The sequence below is a fragment of the Lepus europaeus genome, chromosome 3 (genome assembly GCF_033115175.1).
Source record: "Lepus europaeus isolate LE1 chromosome 3, mLepTim1.pri, whole genome shotgun sequence".
Classification (NCBI taxonomy): domain Eukaryota; kingdom Metazoa; phylum Chordata; class Mammalia; order Lagomorpha; family Leporidae; genus Lepus; species Lepus europaeus.
Window position 1 is genome coordinate 40257002 of NC_084829.1, and position 24266 is coordinate 40281267.

The window sequence follows — 24266 nt, forward strand, 5'->3', positions numbered from 1 at the left end:
CAAGCGAAGTACCACGTGTAACATTTACAGGGACTCAAGAAGACTTTAAACATTCATTTGAAAAGCAGAGAGACAGAGGCAAATGGTAATTGCCCCATCCACCAATTCACTCCCTAAATGCCTGGGGGGGGGGGGGGGGTGGGTCAGGCTGAAACCTGGAGCCTGGAACTCAACCCAGGTCTCCTGTGTGGGTGGCAGGGACCCCAGTACTTGAGTCCTTGCCTTCTGCCTTCCAGGGTGTGCATTAGAGAGTTGGAGCGGAAGTGGAGCCAGGCCTGGAACGCAGGCACTCCCGTTTGGGATGGGGGTGTCCCAAGCAGAGTCTTAGCTACCGCACCAAATGCCCGCCCCTGTCAAGGAACTGGAAGCTCTGATTTAACCTGTGAGTTTACAGAGGCAAATTCCTTCGCCTCTCGCTGAGTGTCATTGAGACACCTCCTGAGGGTGTGTGGCCACGGTCTGGATGCCTTCTACCCACGGGCACAGGAACAAGGGCTGGAGGGCCTGAGGTCGCAGGTCTGCCATGAAGAGCGAGTCGGGGGAGCCGACCACTTTCCACTCTCTCTGCCCCGTGCTGCCGTTCTCGGTCATTCACTCTGGGAGGCTGAGGACCGCATGGCACAACGCCAGGAACTAGTCTTGTGGGACTTGGGGTCCAGATGGGGGAAAAGTTCTTTGGCATAAAATATGCAAACTAGCCCAAGAAGTCGAATATCATGAAGTGCTATGAAACGGTGAATAATGGGGTGTTCTCTAAAGAGAGCAGACAAAACATGTGTCGATTGGGGAGGATTCCGGTGGACTGGAGGGGTGGGGAGGCTGCTGGGGGGAGTTGGGGAGCTGCCTAGGGGACGGCTGGGTGCAGAGGGGGGAGCAAGCAGAGCAGCTCACAGCTCTGCGGCCGTCTCACTTTTAATACAATCTCTGTGTGCGTAATGAAACGCCACTCCATTGATGAGCTGTCTTATAATTGATAGGGCCAGGAATTCAGAAAATGTATGAAGTCCCTGCTGTGTGTGCAGAAAGAGCCCTGGGGGTGGGGTGGGGGAGGGAGTTGAGTTGGAGATAAAAACGGAAGTGTGCATGTCCTCAAGGAATTTCAGTCCCTTGAGCCATGGTGCATTCAGGGAGGAGTGAGTGGGACACAGGGAGCTGGGGGTGTGCCGAGGAGTAGTGGGTGGGGTAAAGCTAGCCGGGCAGATCCTTTGCTGTGGATCAAGGGTGTTCAGGCAGGAAGCTGCCCCAGATTAAAGTAACTAGTCTCTGTGCAGTCCTGACCATTCAGGGACTGTGGGTAACATTTTTGGAAACACACAGGGAGTGGCCGGCTGGGCTGTTCTTGCCGGGGAGGACTGTGGGCGCTGGCCGCTGCAGAGACAGGCGGGACCAGCTGCAAGACCTGGGGGCTCCAGGGCACGAGGAAAACACAGGGGGCTTCTTGGTGGAAGCTTATTGAGTGTTTCCAGACGGCGGCAGTGGAGCGTGAAGCCACGTGGGGGTCCTTGTGAGTGTGCCCAGCTCACACACCCAAGAGGCTGGCTCTGAAGATGAGGTGGCCCGGACACTGCTGCTGTGACTGAGTGAGTGTGGGCAGAGTTGGGCGGCTCTGCAGATGGCCTGGGCAGGCGAGGCTTCTCTGTGCGGTGCTGACTTCTGTCCCGGGAGCTGGCGTGGGGGTGTGCTGACTTCTGTCCCGGGAGCTGGCGTGGGGGTGTGGGGGCACAGGTGAAGGGATGGGGCGCACACGCCGGGAGCACCTCCTGTTCCCAGGGCGGCTGCAGTCCTGCGCCAAGGGAATGCGTATGGAAGCTGTGGGTCGGTCAGTGGGAGTTCACCTGTTTTCTGAACTTCACCCACTTGGGCAGGAGGTTCACCCGCTCTGAGTCTCAATTTCCCTGGATGTAAAAATGGAGACAATGCTGCTCTTTGTAAGATGCTGGGATAATGACGTGAAATAAAAGTGTGCACATTCGAGCCCAGCTTAGCTCTAACCACAGGTTCATAGCCTCCTTTCTAGAAATGTGTCCGGTGTTTAGTTTGTAGTGGATCCTAGACTAGTTTAAGATAGCTTCTTGCCAGTAACTTGTTTTTTCCACCTCGGGAGTGATAGAAAGACAGCTAAAAAAACATCACTTTCATTTCAAAAAGCAGAGACAGAGGGAGGGCATGTTCCAAGGCAGTAGATACCCAATTACAAAGCACAGGAATGTCTGCTGTGCACACACACACAGGGCGGAATTGCACATGCACACACACATGGCAGATTGCACATGCGCACGCACACGGTAGAATTGTACATGTGCACACACAGGGCAGAATTGCATATGCGCACGCACATGGTAGAATTGCACATGCACACACACAGGGCAGACTTGCACATGTGCACACACAGGGCAGAATTGCACATGCGCATGCACACGGTAGAATTGCACATGCACACACACATGGCAGATTGCACATGTACACACAGGGCAGAATTGCACATGCGCACGCACACGGTAGAATTGCACACATGCACACACACAGGGCAGACTTGCACACTCACACACGGCTGAATCGCAGCAGGGCAGCAATGAGCTGGTGTGGTGCAGGCAGGAGCCCTTGTTTGGACATCGTGTCCTGGTCCTGAGCCCCAGTGTCCTTGCCAGTCACTGGGCTGTCATGGGATTGCACGAGAGGATGGATGTGCATGCTCAGGCCCTGGCTCATGATGACGCAAGCATCCTAGGAGAGGCTCTGCTCCTAGGCTGCGGTGTGGCTCATGGGAAACAAGCACATTCCCCATCGCAACCTTGCCAAAGATTGTGCTTGGCTAACTCCTCCAGAAACTAAGGACGGGCGCTGGGATTGGCATGGGGCTGATCTTCAGCACTGTTCTCTTCCTCTGCTGGCAGGCTTGGGGGAGCTGATTGGGTCTTCTGCTTAGCCTTGGAACTTGGTACAATCTCGTGTCTTGCTGCTTGGAGAAAGATGCACATATATGCACCCCCACCCATGCCATTCACACACAACATGCATACAGTGCACACATATGTATACATACTCCACATGTGCACATATGCTGTTTACACATATCTACACAGACACCACCTATGAACACACGACGCACAGCACACATATGTATGTACATTCACACATCATTTATACACACCCTACACATATACCACCTGGGCACATTCATGACATATATAGCACACATACATGTGTACACAGCCCACACATGCACTTATGCCATTTACATACACCTCTACACATATACTACCTATGCACACACACAGTGCACATACAGCATACATACATTTATACACACCCCATACATGCACATATGCCATTTACACAACATCCCTATACTCACACCACCTATGCCCATACAATATGCCAATGCCGCACACTTATATATTTATAACCCACACATGCACCTATACCATGTACACACATCACACATCCATAAACCCCTTATGCACACATCCTACAAGTCACTATAGTGCCTACATACACAGCACACACACGCCACCTCTGCTGAAACACCACACACGCATACATATCACCAACACACACACCCCCACACGTCACACACACACCTCTGCACCCCCCGAGCCCAGCCCTCTCGCCTGCCAGCATGCACTAACTCGCCTCCCTCTCTCCTGCAGTCTGTGAGCATTTCCTATACCTGCCCATCCAGGGCCCGGGATCGAGAGACTCCCTCATGTACCCACTCCATCCGCACCCCTCCTGATGCCTTGTCCTCAAGACTGCTCTTCCTGGCTGCCATTCTCAGTCCTCTTTGTCCTCTTCTCTGCCTCTCACGAATCTCTGAACTCAGCCTGCAAGTGCCCTGATCCTACCCACACAGGGGCCTTGGCTGCAGTCACGTCCACGCTACACCCACCGACATTCACACAGCTGGAGCCAGCTTCCTGCCTGCGTCTGCTCCTCCAGACTTCTGAGCCCCTCCCCTGTCCACTCCTAGGAGCCCCTCAGCTTCTTGCTGTGTTTGTGTGGACCAAGCCCTAATCTATGGCTATTGCTATGAGAAGCCAGGGACCGGGAGTAGGGGAGGACCTGGGCTGTGCCCAGCAGTGTGCTGGCCACTTGATACCTGCTCTTCATTTGGGGCTGACAGAGGCCCCAGGAGTGGGCATTGCCATGCCATGTGCCCACGAGGCAAGGTGTGAAGGCATGCAGTCTCCACTGTGTACCAGCCTGCCTCCTGGGACGGGAGACCCACTGAGGCTTCTGCCTGGAAGGAGAGTCCTTGCTCTCCATCTCCCAACACTGGAAGATGGGGTCTTCCCAGAATCCTAGGGTAGCAGAAAACGTTTGTCCTTTTCTAGAGGGTGGCCAGCTGCAGTGGCCTGACCCATGGTGGTTGACATTGTGAAGCTATGAATAGAGTTGTTTATTTCTTTTTTTTTTTTTTTTTGACAGGCAGAGTGGACAGTGAGAGAGAGACAGAGAGAAAGGTCTTCCTTTTGCCGTTGGTTCACCCTCCAATGGCCGCCGCGGTAGCGCGCTGCAGCCGGCGCACCGCGCTGTTCCGATGGCAGGAGCCAGGTGCTTCTCCTGGTCTCCCATGGGGTGCAGGGCCCAAGCACCTGGGCCATCCTCCACTGCACTCCCTGGCCACAGCCGAGAGCTGGCCTGGAAGAGAGGCAACCGGGACAGGATCGGTGCCCCGACTGGGACTAGAACCTGGTGTGCCGGCGCCGCAAGGTGGAGGATTAGCCTGTTGAGCCACGGCGCCGGCCTAGAGTTGTTTATTTCTAAACAGCTACGCTGAGGTATAATCAGCATACAATAAACTTCACAAGAAGAAAGTGCACGCTTTGTTGTCTTTGCTCCTGGAAACCATCCCCACAGTCAAGATAATGAGTGTGTCCATCATCTCTCAGAGTTCCACTTTGCCTGTTCATAATGCACCCTTGGATGTGCACCTGCCACACCCCCCACAGGTGAATGCCCATGTGCTTCTAGTCACTGAATATCAGTTTGCATTTCCAAGCAACGTTAGGCCAATGGGATCACACAGTCAAGACTCTGCCCTCTGGCTCCTTCCACTCAGCCTAATTATTTTGAGATCCACTTGCAAGTGGCAAGGAACAATAGGCTGTCCCTCCTTGATGAGTAGTATTCCACTGTGTGAATGCACAGGTTGTGGACCCGATCAATGGGCTCTGGGAACTGGTCCATGTAAAGCTGCTGAGAACATTCCTGAACAAGTGTTTGTGTGGATGTATCATCTACTGCCCTTGGGTAAATGCCTAGGAGTAGAAGAGTTGGGTCACCTGCAGACACAGAAACTGCCAAACTGCTTTCTGGAATAGCCGTGCCATTTTCCATTCCTGCTGACAGCAGAGTGGGCGAGTTCCAGGTCTTCTATGTCCTTGCGGAGTCTTAGGTTGTAGATGGGACTTCCGGGCTTGGAATTTGTGAGTCCCACCAAACTGGGGGGAACCCTTGAGAGATGCTGACCCAAGGGATGTCGAATCCAGGTTCTCCTGGAAATGTTCTTGTAAGAGCCCTTTGCAGGACGGCTGGGAGGGTGGAAGGGCGGCATGGTCTCAGCATGAGGTCCTATGGCACCAGACCAGTCAGCAGGTTGGTGTTTGCAAGCAGTCCAAGGTAGCCAGCATCATTATCAGGTGGGGCATTAGGGATGCGAGGCAAGGAGCAGTTCGTGGGGATCTGGAGTTTGGGACCCCGAAGCTGTGAGAGGGAGGAATGGTCTGTGTTTCTCCTTAAGAGCAGTGCCAGGCACAGAGCAACTGCTAAAAAAAAAAAAAAAAAAAAAAACAGTGGTGATGGAATGAATGAAAAAGTGAACAGATGACAACATGGAGCACTAACAGAACTCATGGGCTATGATTCAGTTCAAGAACCGTTGAACGCCTCTTGTGCTTTGTGGACAGGTGCTAGGGTCAGGACTGGAAGAAACTCCAGAGAACGTGTGATTCGACCTACAGAGAAGGCCCGGAGAAACTGTCTTGTCTTGTCCGCAGTCATCCGGATAGGCCCTTAGAGCAGAACCGGCTTCAGTCCTGAGTGTCTCCATTCTTTGTCTAGGGCCCCTTCTTTTTGTTAAAAAATAATATTTTTTGGTGAAAATAATAAATTCCCACAATAGAAAATTTGGAAAAATTCCAGAAAAGCATAAGAAAAATCCCCTCACAGTGTGAAGGTAAGTGCTTCAGGCTATCAAATATGTGTGTGTTTATATGTCTGTCTCCCTCTCTGTCATCAACCATTGCCCACAAGCCCATTCTTATTTTTTAATATTGGTGGTGGGAACATCAGTAACCCAACCCTGGGAAGCCCCTCTGATCATGAATCTTCAGTAGCTTCTGATTATTGCCCTCTACGATGCCCCCTCTAGACTGTATGAGTGGGGGGTCGGGGGGTCAGAACCCGCCCTGGGCTACAGTTCTGTGAATGTTTGCAGACTCAAGCTTCCCTTAGCTCCACCATGCCCACGTTGCTGCATGTTTATCTCTCTGCCTCCCTCCCACACCAGACTGGACTCTAGCTAACTGTGTTTTCCAGGTCTCAGCTGGTACTCTGTGCCCCACACACTTAGTAGAATGAGTGGATGAGACTGTATGGCCAGTGTTGGGGAGGAGGTCGTGGGTCACCTTGGGTCTCCATTTTCCAACCAGGTTTGTCTTCTAGGAGACAGCCCAGCTCCCATGCCTGCCCTCCCCCAGTCTTCCCACTCTTAGAGCAAGTGTACCTGTGTTCCATGCCAGGCCCTGGGGCACACAGCGTCCCTTGTTCGATGTGGACATAGGATGCTGAGAGGGCACCATGTGCAGGAGAAGACTCAGCTCAGGGCTCCCAGGATGGACTCGCCTTGACGTTATCTCCGGGTGTCCTGAGCGTGTGAGTGACAGAATGCCTTTGTCCTGAGGCCCTGTGGGGAGAGGGCCGGGAGGAGGGGCCAGCAGGGGCTTCTCCGGTCCTGGGTTGTGCATTGATGCTGAGCTGTTTGCACTGTGGGGCTCTCTGGTGGGAGAACCACCCCCTTCCATGGAAAAAAGCTGCAGGCTATTTCTTTGCACTGCTTCAGTAAACACAGCCCCATCCGTGGGAGCGGGGGAGGGGCCTGGCTTCTGGAAGCAGAAGAGGGTGAGTGGACGGGTTGTCCTGTGCAGGGCGCACTCCCAGACCCAATGGCTTTCATGGGTAGCAGAGGTTGTTGAAATTCCTTCTTTACGACTTCACAGCCATTGCCCCGAGAGCTTCCCACCACTTCCATCGTTCTGGGCCCAAGCCCCTGTCTTCTGCACCCAGGACGTGTCCGGCCAAGGCGCCGTCAGCCACTCACACTCGTGCTGGCACGCACGCCCCTCTGTCATCTCTGGTATCCGGCCCTTCCTCTCTGTTTGGGGCAGTTGAGGGTCTCATTAAGTTGTAGCCACACAGTCAGAGTTGTCCCCTGCCTCTTCCCCACCCTGTGATCCACCCCATGTAGTGTTCCAGGAAGGTCTGTTTGGGTCCCTACTCTGATTGCACATCACAAAATCCCTAATTCTCCGCCAACAAACTCAACAGCCATCAGCCAGCCGCCTGGTCTCCAGGGGGCTCCCAGCTCCTTGGCTCAGCACTGCAAGCTGAGCCCCCACCCTGAGCCTTGCTTCTCACTGCTGCCTGGAAGAGCCACTTCCCTTAGCCACCCCTCCCTGCCCCATCCGCTCACCTTGGGCTTCGGCTGGGGCCAGGTCCTCATCCAGGCACAGCCTTTGTTAAGAACACTTTCTGGGGCCCTCACTGGTGGTGCCAACTTCCTTTCTTCCCCTGAGGTCCAGCTTTGATGTCCCTGTGTTGGTGATGGCTCCCAGTGACTCCAGCCAGAAGTCACCCTCCCCTCTCTCGGGCCCAGAGCTGGGAGCTGACCCCTTCCCCACCTTCACATTCTGGTTGGTTGTGCCACGGCTCCCTAGAAAGGCTGTGCACTTGGTGAGCATGGTCTGATGCCTACTGTATCTGAAGTACCCAGGAAACTGCTTTGTTTGAAGGAGTCCCTTAGGGCTCGGGGCAGAGGGGAGGGGGATGAGTGCTTGACCATGGCCTTGGAAGATGACCACCTGCCCCAAGAAGACAAAGCACCCTTCTTCCCTTTAGCATCCCTCACCATGAGAAAACCAGCAGAAGAATCTGCGGCTCCCACCGTCCCCCACAGGCACTGTGAGAGCCTTTTGGCTTTGCTATCCCAGCTGGGAACCCCTCCACTCCTTCCCTCTCCTCCGTGCCACAGCGGCTCCTCTCCTGGTCTCACACCCGCCGGCCTGCACACAGGGGCTCCGGGGCTGAGAGAGTTTACTTTTGCTTTCTTTGCCATTCCCAGAGCACAGGGGGGAAGCCATAATTTAGGCGGCTGCTAAAAATAGCTCCCTGAGTCCTGGAAAGAGCTTGCTGGGTTTTTGAAAGTGCTCCCCGCCCCCATCCCAGCCCTTTCTGAGGCTCACCCTGCAAGTTTCAACCTCAGAGGGTCCAGAGCCCTGCCTCCCGGGGTGGGGAGCGCTGGAGGAGGGAGCTTCCTGCCGGGGCAGTCACAGGATGGGGCTGCACCGACCACAGAGCCTGAGCCCTGTCTGGGAGCTGGACAGATGTGTTTCTTGTCCTGATGAGCCATGGCCATCGCTCCCAGTAGCCTCTGAGACAGACAGGCTGAGTGGGGGCAGCACAGCTGAAGACCTGTTGAGTCCTAGGCTCCCAGCAAGCACCTTGCTGAGCCTCAGGTGTCCCCATCTGTAAAACGGGGAGGCGGAAGCTCCAGATGAAGCTAGAGCATGGTGCTTGATGCGTGGGAAGTGTGATACTATTACACGTAGAATCCCTGGGTTGAGGGCCTGGTCTTCCCAATTTTACCGGTCAGACAGGAAAGAGGTGAGCCAGTATGATGTGTTACGATGACGAGTGTGGGGCCAGCGCTGTGGCTCACTTGGTTAATCCTCTGCCTGTGGTGCCGGCATCCCATATGGGTGCTGGGTTCTAGTCCTGGTTGCTCCTCTTCCAGTCCAGCTCTCTGCTGTGGCCCAGGAGGGCAGTGGAGGATGGCCCAGGTGCTTGAGCCCCTGCACTCACATGGGAGACCAGGAGGAGGAGCCTGGCTCCTGGCTTCGGATCGGCACAGCGTCGTCCGTAGCAGCCATTTGGGGGAGTGAACCAACAGAAGGAAGACCTTTCTCTTTGTCTCTCTCTCTCTCCCACTGTCTATAACTCTACCTGTCAAATAAAAAAAAAATGACACGTGTGAAACTGATAGTTCTTTAAAATAGTTGGTTTGAATGGCAGAATGACAGAGCACAAGAGATCTCTTCCATCTGCTGGTTCGCTCTCCAGAGGACAGCCATGGCTGGGCTGGGCCGGGCCAGGCTGAAGCCAAGAGCCTGGAGCTCTACCTGGATCTTCCCCTCTGGGTGCAGGGGCCCAAGCACTTGGGTCATCCTCTGCTGCTTTCCCAGGTGCATTAGCAGGGAGCTGGATCAGGTGTGGTACAGCTGACTCCAATTGGAGCTGATGGGGATGCCAGGGTTGCAAGTGGTGGCTTAGCCCACTATGCCGTAACAGCAACCCCGAGATAAAGGTTTTGGTAGATGAAAACTAACTGGAGGTTGTCAGTTACCTAGGAGTCATCTTAAAATACAGGGATCAATGGGCGTTTTCTGAAAGGGCTCAGCAGTACCTCTGGCTCTGGGTGAGAGGATTTGCCGTTGCAAGAAAATTACTGGGAACTGATGCTGTGGCACAGTGGGTTAAAGCCCCCGGCCTGCATCACCGGCATCTCATATGGACACCGGTTCAGGTCCTGGCTGCTCCACTTCCCACCCAGCTCTCTGCTATGGCCTGAGATAGCAGCAGAAGATGGCTCAAGTCCTTGGGCCCCTGCACCCATCTGGGAGACCTGGAGGAAACTCCTGGTTCCTCTCTCTCTACCTCTCTCTTTTCTCTGTAATTCTTTCAAATAAAGTAAAAACTAAATCTTTAAAAAAATCCTCAGTTCTAAGAAAAAAAAAAAACGAGATCTTCATTGAAAAAAGAAAAATAGCCACGGAGGATGCTTAAAGGCACGGGCATGCCTGCAGCTGGCAGAGCAGTGTTCAGGAAGATGTCGTGTGAGCCGGCCCCAGCCCCTGTCCCGCTTGCCACTCACCATGATGACATGTGCATCTTGTCCACACGGGGAAAGCTTTCTAAAGCACATCCGGCCAGTCCCTGGGCATGTTCGTCAGGTGTTAGCGTCACAGCGGCTTCTCTGTAGAGCGCTGAGCTCTTAGATGTTATCTGATTTCATCTTCAGGGCAACACTGGGAAGTGTGCAGATGATTATTTCCTCTGTTTTAAAAGAGTTGGAGAGGAAAAAACAGAAATTTTCCATCTGCAGGTTCACTCCCCAGATGGCTGCAATGGCCAGAGCTGGGCCAGGCTGGAGCCAGGAGCCAGCAGCTTCTTCCGAGTCTCCTACATGGGTGGCAGGGGTCCAAACACTTGAACCATCTTCCACTGCTTTCCCAGGCCATTGGCAGGGAGCTGGGTTGGAAGTGGAGCAGCCGGGACACGAACCGGTGCCTGTATGGGATGGTGGTGGCTTGACCTGCTCCGCCACAGCGCCAGCCTCTAATTCCCCCATTTTACAGGTGAGGAGTCTGAGGTTCCGTAGCTTGGCTGTAGTCACCGTAGTCCGAGCTGATGGCAGCTGAGTGGAACCCAGGGGAGTGGGAGGGGTAGAGCTGGAGGTTGCTAATAGGGCAGTTTCAGGGAGGAAGCAGGTAGAGAGGGGTTATGAGAGCCCCCAGGCTTGTTTGCTGCAAGGCAGCGGGAGGAAATGGTCTTCAGAGGCTCAGCTGGACTGAAGATTGGGGACGCTGGCCCTGGGCCATTTCCTGGGCGACCCTCAGTGGCACACAGGGTCAGCGCCCACGGGGCAGCCTCCCTTGGGGAGCAGGAAATTGTCTGCATTCTTTTGCTCCATGCAGAAGCTCTGGGCCCATTCCCAGACCCAGCTGGGAGAGGCGGCCAAGCAGCAGGCGCCCTGGGCGCCTTTAGCTATGCATCAAACCCAGGCCGTCTTGTCCCCAGTCACTGCCCTCTGCCTATTCACGTAGCCACAGGAGGACAGAGCCACTGGCCGGGGCCTGGGCCTGACTCTCACCATGCTGTTTCCTCCCCTAGTGCCTTTGCTTACGCTGTGCCCCTTGCTTGGAAGGCAACTCCCCATCCCTTGGACTTTTCCTTAGGGCTGACTCAACGTTGCCGTCTCCTGGAAGCCTGCCTTGACTTCCCCTTTGCTGCCGCCCCCCCCAAGACTAGACAGCACCCTCTTCTCGGTGTTTCCCAAACACCTCTCTCTCCAACCCTCTGTGTGCTGCTGCCTTGAATCCCCTAGCCTGCCCACTAGAAGGGGACCTCGAAAGGAAGGGAGCTCTGCCTTGCTTACTCCTGGGTCCCCGTCAACATGCCTGTGTGCAGCCCGTGAGCTCATAGCTGGTGAGGAGCCTGTTGGTTTGAGATAACACTGTCCTCTAACCCAGCCCCTTCACTCACAGGGCTTGGTCCTTGGGCAAGTCCCCTGACCCTGCGGAGTCTTAAATAACGCTAAGGAGGGATGCTGGTGCGCGGGGTGATTGGGAGAATAAATGCGATGGTGTGGAACGCTCAGCACAGCGTCCGGCTCCTGGGAGGCAGGTTGGAAGCAGCCAAGGAGAGACCATCAGCAGCGCGCCCTTGCCCTGATACCCCCATGCACGGATGTGGAGAAGGGGAGAGGAGAAGGCCATCTGTGTCAGAGCTGTAGCATTGGTCCCAGGAACTGATGGGAGGGATCACAAGTCCACTTCGGTTCTGTGAGCAGAGCACTGCACTTGGAGTCTGAATACTGACCTGTGAGTCCCCCCTCTGCCAGCTGGGACTCTGAGCAGCTGGGTATGGTTGCCCAGGCCACGCAGCAGCTCCTGAAGCTCTGGCGTCACCATCGATAAGGGGAACAGTGATGATCATCAGCTCTCGTAAGGCCATGGCGAAGCTGGCCTGACACTGCAGAGCTGGGACATGCTTGGGCAGGAAACGCGGTGTTGAGTTGCGGAATCTGAATCCATGAAATGCTTGAGAAAGCTCTGAGCAGGTCTTTGCTTACAACACTCCTTGGACATGGGCCTTGGGGCTTAGCAGGCCAGCCTTTGAGTCTGACAGTCCTGGGTTCGAATCCTAGCTACGGCACTAACCAGGCATGTGAACGCTCTGAACCACAGCTGTTTTGTAGTTTGTCGGTATGTGTGCGCATTTTTTTCCCCCAGATTTATTTGTACTTATTTGAAAGCCATTGTGACAGATCTTCCATCAACTGGTTCACTCCCACAGTGGCCAGGGCTGGGCCGGGCCTAAGTCATCTTCCTCTGCACCCTCTTCCTCTTCTTTCCCAGGAATGTTAGCAGGGAGCCAAATCCAAAGCAGAGCAGCCGGGACTTGAACCGGTGCTCCAGTGTGGGATGCCAGCATTGTAAGTGGCAGCTTCACCCATAGAGCTGCAATGCCAGCACTGTTGTTTTTTTAAAAAATAACATTAGGATGAGCCATTTATCTTGGAGAGCTGTTGTGAAGATACAATGTAGATATGGCTAGTATCTGGCAGATAGCAAAGCCTGCAGTATTATTGCTGTCCAGTGTTTATAGAAGTGTAAGAAATCAGGCCTGCTGGCAGGGCGCTGTTGAGGACCTAAGATGCGGGAGCCAGCGTGCGCGGTGGCCAGCCTCGGGCTTTGGGGTAAGGGTTAAGATTTTCTTGTTGACAGGCTTAGTGGGAAGACTGAGAGCAAGCAACAGGAAGTCCTTCCTGGCTCAGGGTGGGATGTGGGGAGACGGCTCTGGCGGCAGAGAGCCCCTGGGGAAAGCTTTGGGAAGAGCAATGAACTGGACAGTGTGGATGGTCAGGGCTGCTTGGGTCCTTGGAGGTCTTCGGTGGAGCCTGACCATTGTACAGAGAGGAAGCCGAGGCCACAGCTGGCTGGTGACAGGGGTTGGGGACATGGGCTCTGGAGCCCAGTCCACATGCTTTCTCCAGGCAGACTGGGAGCAAAGTCTGGCGGGGGCCACGGGCCAGGGGAGACCCCTTGGCAGGGGCCTCATAGCTCCCTTACTCGCAGGAGGTGCCGACTAACAGCTGATGGTTGCTGTCGAAGGCCAGGGGTTCTGTGTTTTGGCACGGGGAAAAAAGTGGCTGACTGTGGGGGCAGGTGGGATCCGCTGGCTCAAGTTCAAGTACACAGAGTTTCCTTGTGTCTCTGCTTCCTGTTTCCTCCCACGCTCCTCCGAAGGTGACTCCTCTATGGCTCTTGTCTCTAAGGGACTGCAGAAACGAACCGCTCTGGCCCACTCTCCTTTCCACTGCCTGCTCAGATCAGCACAGAGGATTTTTTGTTTTCTTCTTATTTATTTATTTGACAGGTAGAGTTATAGACAGTGAGAGAGACAGAGAGAGAAAGGTCTTCCATTGATACACCCCCCTCAATGGCCACCACAGCTGGAGCTGTGCCAATCCGAAGCCAGGAGCCAGGTGCCTCCTCTTGGTCTCCCATGCGGGTGCAGAGTTGGGGTCAGCACTGCAGTGTAGCGGGTAAAGCCACCACCTGCAGAGCCAGCATCCCATATGGGTGCCAGTTCGCGACCTGGCTGCTCTACTTCTGAACCAGCTCTCTGCTGTGGCCTGGGAAAGCAGTGGAAGATGGTCCAAGTCCTTGGGCCCCTGCGCCCACATGGGAGACCCAGAAAAAGCCCCTGGCTTTGGATTGGCACAGCTCCAGCCGTTGTGGCCATCTGGAGAGTAAACCAGTGGATGGAAGACCTCTTTGCCTCTGCCTCTTTGTAACTCTGCCTTTCAAATGAAATTAAAAAAAAAAAAAAACTTAAAAAGGAAAGAAAAGAAAGGCAGAGTTACAGAGAGGGAGAGAAAGAGGTCTTCCATCTGCTGGTTCACTTCTCAATTGGCTGCAATTGCTGGAACTGCACTGATCCGTAGCCAGGAGCCAGGAACTTCTTCCAGGTCTCCCATGCGGGTGCAGGGGCCCAGGCACTTGGGCCATCTTCTACTGCTTTCCCAGGCCACAGCAAAGAGCTGGATCAGAAGTGGAGCAGCCGGCACTTGAACTGGCGCTCATATGGGATGCCAGTACTGCAGGCGGCGGCTTTACCCACTACACCACAGTGCCAGCTCCTTCGTGACTTCACAAGTCTGACTGGGCCGATTCCCACAGGGCCAGGCCTCAGCAACCCCTTGTGTGCCTGGAGAAGCATTGATGGCTGCAGGCTCTGGGCTGGGTAACTGTCACTTGCCACGCTGCTCTTCAGCTGGTGAGCGTGGGGTCCCAGGTGGTTTGCTCATTTGGCTTCATTTACTCTTCTAGAACCTGGAGTGCAGATGCTATGGTTGGGGTGGTGTCACGGGCAAGGGAGCTGGGGCTCTGAGATGTTAGGAGACATGCTGGGGAGGCAGGGGCAGCCGTCAGATCTTCTAGTGGGTCGGCCTTCAAGGCCTCTGCCCCTGCCACCAGGAAGCTGGAGTGGAGGAGGTGCGGGAGCAGTGGGGATGGGGAGTCAGGCTGCGAGACGGACGCAGGTCCCGTTGAGGGTGGAGGAGCGGACAGCCTCTCGGGTCTCTGGCAGGGTCCCTGGTCTAGAGGGGGCATTTGAGACTAGGGGGTATTTCTCAAGCAAGCAGTAGAAAGAAGACTTCTCCAACAGAGGGAGGTTACTAGGGGCCCAGGGACAGGGTGGGAACAGAGCCCACTGGCCTGGGCAGGGCCCAGACCCCAGCCTGGAAGCTGGAGCCCTGAGTTTTCATCCCAGCTCTGTCCCTAGCCCTGTGCCCCCACTTAAGACACTTCCTCTGTAAACCCCATTTCTCTGCTCTATGCCATGAGACCACCTGACTTCTGGGGCTCTTCCCAGCTGAGAGCCTGTGGTTTCAGCCTTGGATGTTCTGATGAGGGAGGCAGGAGAAGACTTGAGAGGGAGCTGTCCTCCCTCTGTCCTTGGAATACAACCAGGCCCAGGGGCTGCCAAACAGGCAGCCCTCCCCAGGCGCACGAGGCCCTTCTCTGGGGGTGGAGGCTCCTGTTGGGAGGGTCTCTGTCTACTTCTTGACTGCCCCAAGAGTACAAGGTAACCTCTGATCATGGAGGCTCTCCTGGACCAATTAAAAAGCCTGTTACAGGGGTTGGCATCGTGGTGCAGTGGGTTCAGCTGCCTTCCGTGGTACTGGCATCCCACATCCAAGGACCAGTTCAAGCCCTGGCTGCTCCACTTCTGACCCAACTCCCTGCTGGGTCACCTGGGAAAGCAGTAGAAGATGGCCCAAGTGCTTGGACCTCTGCAACCATGTGGGAGACCCAGATGGAGTTTCTGGCTCCTGGCTTCAGATTGACGCAGCTCCCCTCGTTGTGGCCATTTGTGGAGTGAACCAGTGGATGAAAGACCTCTCTTTCCTCTCTGTCTCTCTCTTTGCCTTTCAAATAAATAAATCTTTAAATGAAAGCCTGTCATAAAGTTTATAAAGAAACAACAGTCAGTGAAATGCTCTATAATGAAGATTAAAATTGATCGTGATTCTAGAAGGGTCCAAATCAGAGTGCAGGGAGTTGCTAGCTGTGTTATTGGAAGCTGGGAAACAGACAGTGTCCTCTAGAAGTTACTTTTTCACTAGGAACAAGTTACACTATGTTTGTCTTGTTTTTTTTTTTTTTTTTTTTTTTTTTTTTTTGATAAGATTCTAGAGCAGATTCAAAAGAATGCCTTCGATGTAGCAAGGCTGGAGTTCCATGGGGATCTAGGAAAAACCTCTCTTGTTATCTGTACAGAAAAGGAGGCTGGGGAGCTGGCGTTTAACCAGACAATTAGGACACGCGTGTCCCATGTTGGAGTCACCTGGGTTTCATTCCTAGCTCCAGCTCCTGACTCCAGCGTCCTGCTAGTGGACACCTGGTGGGCAAATGATGGCTCACGTAGTGGGCCCCTGGCCCCATGTGAGAGATCTGGGTGGAGCTCCTGCTCCTGGCTTTGGCCTGGTCCAGCCCTGACTGTTTTGAGTATTTGGGGCGTGAACCACGTATAGGTGCTCTTACTTTCTGTCTCTGCCTCTCTCTTTGCTTCTCCACAACAGCTTTATATATATTAAACAATAGAAAATGGGGCTGGATGACAGCATAGTCACATGGATTTTGAGCTGGTTGATGGACTGCCCCGAGAGTGATGAAGGATAAGTCTCCAGCATGCACGACAGGGTCGCAGTGTCCTTGTCAGGGTCGACCCCTCCAGTGAGGATGCTGGTGATGACCGTGGAAGCCTTCCACGCTGTTCATGGTCCGAATCTCTGAGAAACAGCTAGCAATCAAGTCTCAAAAATAGCTTGATCCCCAAGTCAACGATATTCAACAAGGATATTGAAAGAGTCCAGTATTCAAAGGATGAGGGTCTCTAAGTATGGGATGGGGTGACTGGACAGAGTGGTGTGGGAGTCAGGGTCTCTGCTGAGTGTACCCAGTTATCTGAAAGCATGTCCAGGACCCTGTGTTCACGGGTGGCTCCCACCCTCGGGAGGCCTGTGTGCTGCGTGTCGGGCTTGCTTGATCTGGAGACCGTGTGGACCTCCGTGACCGGTGGTCAGGGTTCCTCCTCAGGCCTGGTCATCGCCGAGCAAGGCTTTACCAGTGGCAAGCTGGAGACTTGACCCTTTCTGTCCTGAGCACCAGCAACTGCTGGGTATCTGTCCGTTTGTCTCTGGCCAGAGCCACGCCCTCCGTCCTTGGAATAAAGTGCAGATCTAAGCAGATTTCCTTTGAGATGTTGGACATAATTCCAGTGTCAGCCCATTTCCTTTCCCAGGGTTCACTCTCACTGCTCCCACAGTGCCCTCTGGGAAGGCAGATGGCCTCCTTTTGCTGGGTGGCTGAGCCGTCGCCTTGTGGATATTTGGCATCCACCCATACGTGCCTGGGTGCAGCACACTTTGCAGAAAACCACGCGGGACCCCAAGGCTTTCCATTCCCTACCCACTGAGTGCCTGCCCCAGGAGCTCTGCCATAGGATCCACTCGCTGTCTCCCCATCAGCCTACTTCCTTCCTCACCCCACGACTGGCTGCTGCCCTTGGCTCTGCCATCCCCAGACCCTGAAATGAACCAAGAGAGAGAGCCCTGCTGGAGCCTGGTCAGCCAGAGCGCAGAGCACAGATGCCCAGCTGCAGTCCTGGAGAACCTAAGAGGAGCGCGTGCTCTGGCTGCCTGGGAGGCACACTCTGTGTCCTCAGTCCTCAGTCCCCCTGTCTTCTCTGGGGACAGAGAGGAGGAATGTGACAGTATGCATTGCGGGAAGCACCCGGAGGGCGTGTCAGTGCATCCAGGTGGAAGGAGCTGGGGGAACAGAGAGAAGCCGTGGGAAACAGGAGGGGGCTTTGTGTACTGGGTTGAGGCCCCTGCTACTCTGTGGAGCAAAGAGACTAGAAGGCAGAGTGACCTCTGTCCCCGCCTGTCTGACGCTGTGCCTAACACCCTGTGCTCTGTTCTCCTGCCCAGATCACCATGAGGACCTAGGGCGTCTGCCTGCTGACCCCCCGCCCTCCCCGCTGGCCTGCGGTGACCATGGCACCCCGCAAGAGGAGCCGCCATGGCCTGGGTTTCCTGTGCTGCTTCGGGGGCAGCGACCTCCCCGAGATCAACATCCGGGACAACCACCCTCTGCAGTACCTGGAGTTCTCCGGCCCCATCCCGAACCCCGAGGAGCTTAACGTCCGCTTCGCAGAGCTGGTGGTCAGTGCGAGGGGGCAGGGAAGGGGGAGGGTGAACGGACAGCGGACGGGAGCCCATGTGCTGGGGTCTCCTGCTTTCAGGACTCCTCTTGGGCCTGAGGTGGGGTCTCCAGGACACTTTCGCTCTGTGGGGGAAACAGGTGTCTCACTGGGAGATGTGTTCCCAGGAGAATGGACTCCTACTTCCATTGGATTCGAGGCCGTGTGGTGCAGTGGTTAGATTGCCATTAGAAAGAGGTGGTTCTGGGCTTTTGTGAAATAAGATGTTGAGGAGCCTCAAGAGCGTCGGAACACTTAGGGGCCATCTCTCTCTGTCCTCTGGGGTTTTCCTGGGATCCTCTCATCTCAGAGAGGGGAAGAAGGGCCGAGTGGAAGTCCACAAGCAGCCATGGCACCTGCAATGGTGGACAGCTGGCTGGAAATACGGAAGTAGAAATGCCCACCGCGTTCTTGGGATCTGAGTCAGGTCTGGGATGATTGGACCCCACGCTTAGCCAGGGGTAGCCTGAGGTCTGCCATGCATGTTAGCACCAGCCCGTCCGTCCTGCTTCCTGGTGACGTCCATTGGGCCAGTGCATCCGCCTGCTTGGTAAGAAGTCCCTGGGTGTGAAACCTGATACCCTGACCCCCTGGAGACAACAGGAAGGAAGCGTGAGTTCTCTCCTTGGAGGTCTGGTGGTGAGACAAGGACTGCACACCGAGGGAAGTCCCAGCTCGGGGATGCTGCACTGAACCCTGGCGTGGAGCTGCAGCTCGCGCTCATCAGCCGTCCGCTCTCAGTCACTCACCCCTGTGGCGGGACCCATTGTCACAGCAGTGGAGAAATGGCGCCGTGAGGTTTGGGACATGGTTTTGCCATTAGCTTCCGGTTAAGGTGATGCTGCCCCTGCAGATGACAAGCCCATGGCAAGATGAGACCACAGGTGGTGTGAAGAAGCCGTCCAGCTTCCTCGTCACACCGCTTGAGGAAAGCTCACCGTTTCCAGGCTTACACCTTTCCCCAGGGTGGGGCTGGGGAGCAGTGGCTGTGCCTGCAGAATAGCACGTGGCGCCTGGCTGGTGTTAGCTGGGGCTGTTTCCTTGAGTGCACTGGGATTTGGAAGAAGGACGTGATAAGCAGTGGTTCTTTGTTCAACTCACTTATTCAACAAATGTTTACCGAACATCTTTAGTGAACAGGATTCTTGCAGGGCTCTTTCGCGAAAGTGAGCATGTCAGATAAATAAATCTTGTCTGCCAAGGGTAGTGTCAGGTGTCGGTCAAACAGATCAAAGCTCTTTCTTGGAGAGCCTGCTGTGTGCTGGCCCTGTGGGGGACCTCGATGACCCTTGGGCAGGCCCCTGCCCCCAGAACGTGGGGTCTAATGGGGAAGACTGATCTCGCAGGGCAATGGCAGTGTGGTGAGCATTAGATAGGACGTGGGCAGAAACGTTTCCACTGAGGTCCAGAAGCAGAGTGAGGTCAGCTGAGTGAGTGGGGGTGCAGGACCCTGCGAGAGGAGAGTTCCCCATGGAAGGAACAGCACAGGTGGTGGTCATGAGTGAGAAAAAAGCTGTGTCCTTTGGGGGAACACAATGAAGACCAGAATGACTAAGGACTTGGGGTTCGATCCCAGAGGCAGTGGGACACCTCTGAAGATTTCCACCAGGTGCTGCAGTGACACAATCTGCTCTTCCAAAGGTCTGTGCTCGGACGCTCTATGGAAGAAATGGTCTAGGTTCATCTGCAGGAGGAGAGCGAAGGAATGCGAGGCGGGGAGAGCAGGGGCTTGGACTAAAGTATGAGCAGTGGGGATGGAGCGGAGTGCGCAGATCCAAGAGCTGGTTAGGAGCAAAGGGCACGGATTGGGAGCATAGATGAAGGGGTAGAAACTGAGGAACACTCAGGTTCATGGCACGAGGAGAAGGGTAGATTTTTTTTTTTTTTTTGTTAGGCAGAGTTAGAGAGAGAAAGGTCTTCCTTCCGTTGATTCATCCCCCAAATGGCCACTACAGCCGGCGCGCTGCACTGATCCGAAGCTAGGAGCCAGGTGCTTCCTCCTGGTCTCCCATGAAGGTGCAGGGGCCTAAGCACTTGGGCCATCCTTCACTGCCCTCCCAGGCCACAGCAGAGAGCTGGACTGGAAGAGGAGCAACCGGCGCCCATATGGGATGCCAGTGCCGCAGGTGGAGGATTAACCAAGTGAGCCATGGTGCCAGCCCCAAGAGATGGGTAGATTTTGAGGTCTGTGCAGGATGGGACAGAGTAGAGATGGCTGGCATCATGCAGTCACTTTGCGTATCCTCTCCACGTGCTGCTTCCCTCATCTGCAAAGTGGCGGTTGTTAACTTTAAATAAGTGAATAACCCTAGGCACATTGCCCACTACCTGGCACACAGGAACAGCAAAGATGAGCCTCAGGGGCCTGGAGGAGAGCCAGCCAGGGCGGTGCGGGAGGCAGCTGGGCCCCGAGGCCTGGAGCTCAGGGAACGGGCGGGTACAAACTGGAGAGTGTCTGGGATCATAACTGGGTTCCCAGAAATGGCTGAGGCTCCACCTAGGGTGAGGTACAGAGGAAGGAGGATGCGCGGTGATGCCTGGAGAGCCCTCAGTGTTTCAGGGTAGCAGCACGGGAGCCCATGATGGAACCAGGGGGATCAAGAGGGACTGCCCCTAGTGTGGCTGCTGCAGAAACCAAGGAGAGAACAGCTAAGGAAGAAGCAGCATCCGCAGGGCCCTGTGTGGAAGTGGAGACCTCTGTCCAGAAAAGACAGAGGAGGGGATGTGAGTTCTGTGTGGTTCACCGAGGCAGAGACTGCTCTTGGCTGGCAAGGTTGATGGGAGACTGGCTAGAGGACGCTGACCTTGAGCGTGGCCCGAGGACCTTGGCCCGAGTGGTGGGGAGGGCGGTCCACAGAGAAACAAGTGTGGAAGCAAAGGCACGGAGGTTGTGGAGAGGCAGACTTTGAACTGGGAGATGTAAGGTGCACAAAACTCATTTTTTTTTTCTGATTCTGACAATAGAAAGGAAACCTTAAACAGGATTCTGGGATTTTTTTTTTTTTTTTGACAGGCAGAGTGGACAGTAAGAGAGAGAGAGACAGAGAGAAAGGTCTTCCTTTTGCCGTTGGGTTCTGGGAATTTTGACCAAGGTTTCTCTGGGCTATGTAGAGTTCCAGGGAAGCAGCCTTGTTTGGAATTAAATCTCCGGGAGTCTTTAGGTTGCTAGGGATGGTAAACTGATGGGTTTAATTCATATAGTCCTTGTATGTGCTGTCCAAATGGCAGCCACTGGCCTCACTGGGCTACTGGCTGGTCTGAACCGAGACAAGCTAGAAGCATAAACAGATCAGACTTGGTTTGAAACAGAGAAAGGAAACAGCTCATTGATCATTTCTATATTGATTACATATTGAAGTGATCATAGTTTAGATCTATTCATTTGAATAAAATGTATTAAAATTAGCTTCACCTATTTCTGCTTTCACACCACTAGGCATGTTTTATATGTATGTGGCTCGCATCATATTTTTAAAAAAGATTTATTTATTTATTTGAGTTACACCAAGAAGGAGAGGCAGAGAGAAAGAGAGAGAGAGGTCTTCCATTTGCTGGTTCACTCCCCATTTGGCTGCAATGGCCAGAGCTGGGCTGATCCAAAGCCAGGAGCTAGGAGCTTCTTCCCAGTCTCCCATGTGGGTGCAAGGGCCCAAGCACTTGGTCCATCTTCTACTGCTACCCCAGGCCATAGCAGAGAGCTAGGTCGAAAGTGGAGCAGCCGGGACTCGAACCGGCGCCCATGTGAGATGCTGGCACTGCAGGCGGCAGCTTTACGTGCTATGCCGCAGTGCCGGCCCCTCACATTATATTTGTACTGCCCTGTTCTGATCTACGTGGAGTAAAGTCTTAAATGCTCTCCATTGAATACAAGCAAAGGGAAAGAGTGTAAGTGCCAAGATTTCACCGCTTATTGTGTCTGGAAACACAAAGGTTAACAGTATGCTTTGCAGTCCTAATAGGAGTTTTGATTTTGCTTTTACAAAAAGAGTATAATAGCTGAATGAAGCAGCCTCAGTTCCCAGTGCCGCAGTGTTCCCTGGCCTATGGACCATTGCTTTGTTGAGCCCTGGCCTTGCCTTTGACCTGCAGAAGAAACTTTGAGATGAGAGTTTTATAGGGACCATCTAACACAGCCAGATCCATGGCTGCATCACTGGCAAAGCAATGCAGGGGTCTGACAAGGGCAGAAAGGCCCTATCCTACGCAGGGTCTTCAAAAAAGCTCATGGAAAATGTGTGTTATGGAAAAACTGTGCACGGCTCTCCATCCAATTTGCACCAAAATAAACTTTTCATTCCATTTTCTCTAGCAGCCTTTTGAAGCCCCCTCCTCTCTGGGGCGTTGCCTGGGCGGGAAGCAGTAGGCTGAGGGATGGGTTTGAGGGAACAGTAGCCTCCTGTGGCTCTGAGTGGTGTAATCTCGGCCATCCTGGGCTCCAGACGTGTCTTTTCTCCTCTTTGCAGGATGAATTGGATCTCACGGACAAGAACCGGGAAGCTGTGTTTGCACTGCCCCCTGAGAAGAAATGGCAGATCTACTGCAGCAAGAAGAAGGTGCCGTCCTGCCCCCTCCTGCTGCGTCTCAGGGCAGCTCTCGCTACCTCGCTGTGCAATCATTCACCAGCTGTGTCGTAGGAGCCAGCACTGTTGTAGGAGCCACCAGAACAGCAGAGGCTGACGCATTAGAGCTTATACCCCAGGGAAAAGGACTCCTTTTCACAGTTCCATTAGGCAGGCACCTGCTGGCACCCAGGAATGGGGTGGAGTCCGGTGCCAAGATGCTTAGTGTAGACGCCTTTTTTGTGCCAGCTTTGGGTTAGGAGGTGCACCTCAAGGCCTTCCCGGGGAGGGCTTGGCTCTCGGGACGCAATTTGCAGGGGTGAGCCTGGGGAGTCCTCCTCTGGGTCTTCGGCCTCCGCCCCTGCCGGGGCTAAAGGTCACACATCAGCCCCATTCGCCCCATGGGTTCCTCGCTTGCACCTGTTCATCAGGAGCTGCTGTTCATCTTCTGATCGGGGCTCTCCCTAGAAGGCAGTGCCCAGGGCTGCAGCCAGGGCTTACGTGGATGGGAGCCCCTCTCTTCTCGTTCCCCGGAGCTGCCCATCCCTCAGCACCATCTTGTTCGTCGCTTTCTCCCTGCATCTCTCTCTTGCCCACTCTGGGCTTTTCTGGCTATTTTTATGCTCTGCATGGCCCACCCCTCCTCTTCACTCACAATTCTAGGCTTGGGTTGCGGCTTGTTCCTTCCTCTTTGTAGTGTGGGTATCTGGGGGGGGGGGGGAGGGATGAAGGCCCGGAAGGCCCTGTCACTCCTGTGTGCTTCTGGGAGGGGTCTGCATGGTGCCTGCTCCCCCATCCCCAGGCCCCATCACAGCTCTTCTCCCACTGCTGGCTCTGCTCTGAGCCACATGGACCTTATCAAACTGGAGGACTCGAAGCCTCCTGCTGTTCAGAGAGGAAGGAACCCAAGAAAGAACTCAGTAGAGTCCTTTGATCCATGGATGAGGCAAGGAAGGCGCAGGGAGGCTGTGGACTCGGCCAGGCCCCCGGGCAGTTATGGCCAGGGGCCCACAGGGCTGCTAGCCCTCAGGATGGCTGGGGGCAAAGTGCCGGGATCGGGGCCGGCGCTGTGGCTCACTTGGTTAATCCTCCGCCTGCGGCTCCAGCACCTCAGGTTCTAGTCCCAGTTGCTCCTCTTCCAGGCCAGCTCTCTACTGTGGCCCAGGAAGGCAGTGGAGGATGGCCCAAATGCTTGGGCCCATGCACCCGCATGGGAGACCAGGAGGAAGCTCCTGGCTTCGGATCAGCGCAGCACACCAGCCATAGTGGCCATTTAGGGGTGAACCAACGGAAGGAAGACCTTTCTCTGTCTCACTCTCTCTCACTGTCTAACTCTGCCTGTCAAAAAAAAAAAAAAAGTGCCAGGGTCTCAGAACCTGTGGATGCCTGGGCCACACACACTGCAGGCCACTGTTGTATACTCGATGCACACTTATTAAGCACTTACAGAATACCATGCTCTGTGAATCTCACTGTGAGAAAAGCAAGCCTTATAAAAGCTTAAGTCAGGCCGGTGCCACGGCTCACTAGGCTAATCCTCCGCCTTGCGGCACCGGCACACTGGGTTCTAGTCCCGGTCGGGGCTCTGGATTCTGTCCTGGTTGCCCCTCTTCCAGGCCAGCTCTCTGCTGTGGCCCGGGAGTGCAGTGGAGGATGGCCCAAGTCCTTGGGCCCTGCACCCCATGGGAGACCAGGAGAAGCACCTGGCTCCTGCCATCGGATCAGCGCAATGCACCAGCTGCAGTGCACAGAACCAACAGCAAAGGAAGACCTTTCTCTCTCTCTCTCTCTCTCTCTCTCTCTCTCACTGTCCACTATGCCTGTCAAAAAACAAAAACAAAAAACAAACAAAAGCTTAAGTCAAAGAAGGAGGAAAGA

At 54.5% G+C, this 24266-nt stretch overlaps 1 protein-coding gene across 6 annotated transcripts in view; it reads left to right on the forward strand.

Annotated features, from left to right (window-relative positions):
- DAAM2 (dishevelled associated activator of morphogenesis 2) overlaps positions 1 to 24266 on the forward strand; it is a 115394-nt gene that overhangs the window by 52304 nt on the left and 38824 nt on the right. For 3 of the 6 annotated variants that reach the window (XM_062186058.1, XM_062186059.1, XM_062186057.1), the window contains exons 2-3: positions 17558 to 17791; positions 22293 to 22382. In XM_062186058.1, coding sequence (XP_062042042.1) covers positions 17624 to 17791; positions 22293 to 22382 — 258 coding nt within the window. In that variant the 5' untranslated portion in view covers positions 17558 to 17623. Of the gene's footprint in view, positions 1 to 1188; positions 1581 to 17557; positions 17792 to 22292; positions 22383 to 24266 lie in introns of those variants that run through there. The other 3 variants (XM_062186060.1, XM_062186062.1, XM_062186056.1) reach the window with 2 other exon arrangements.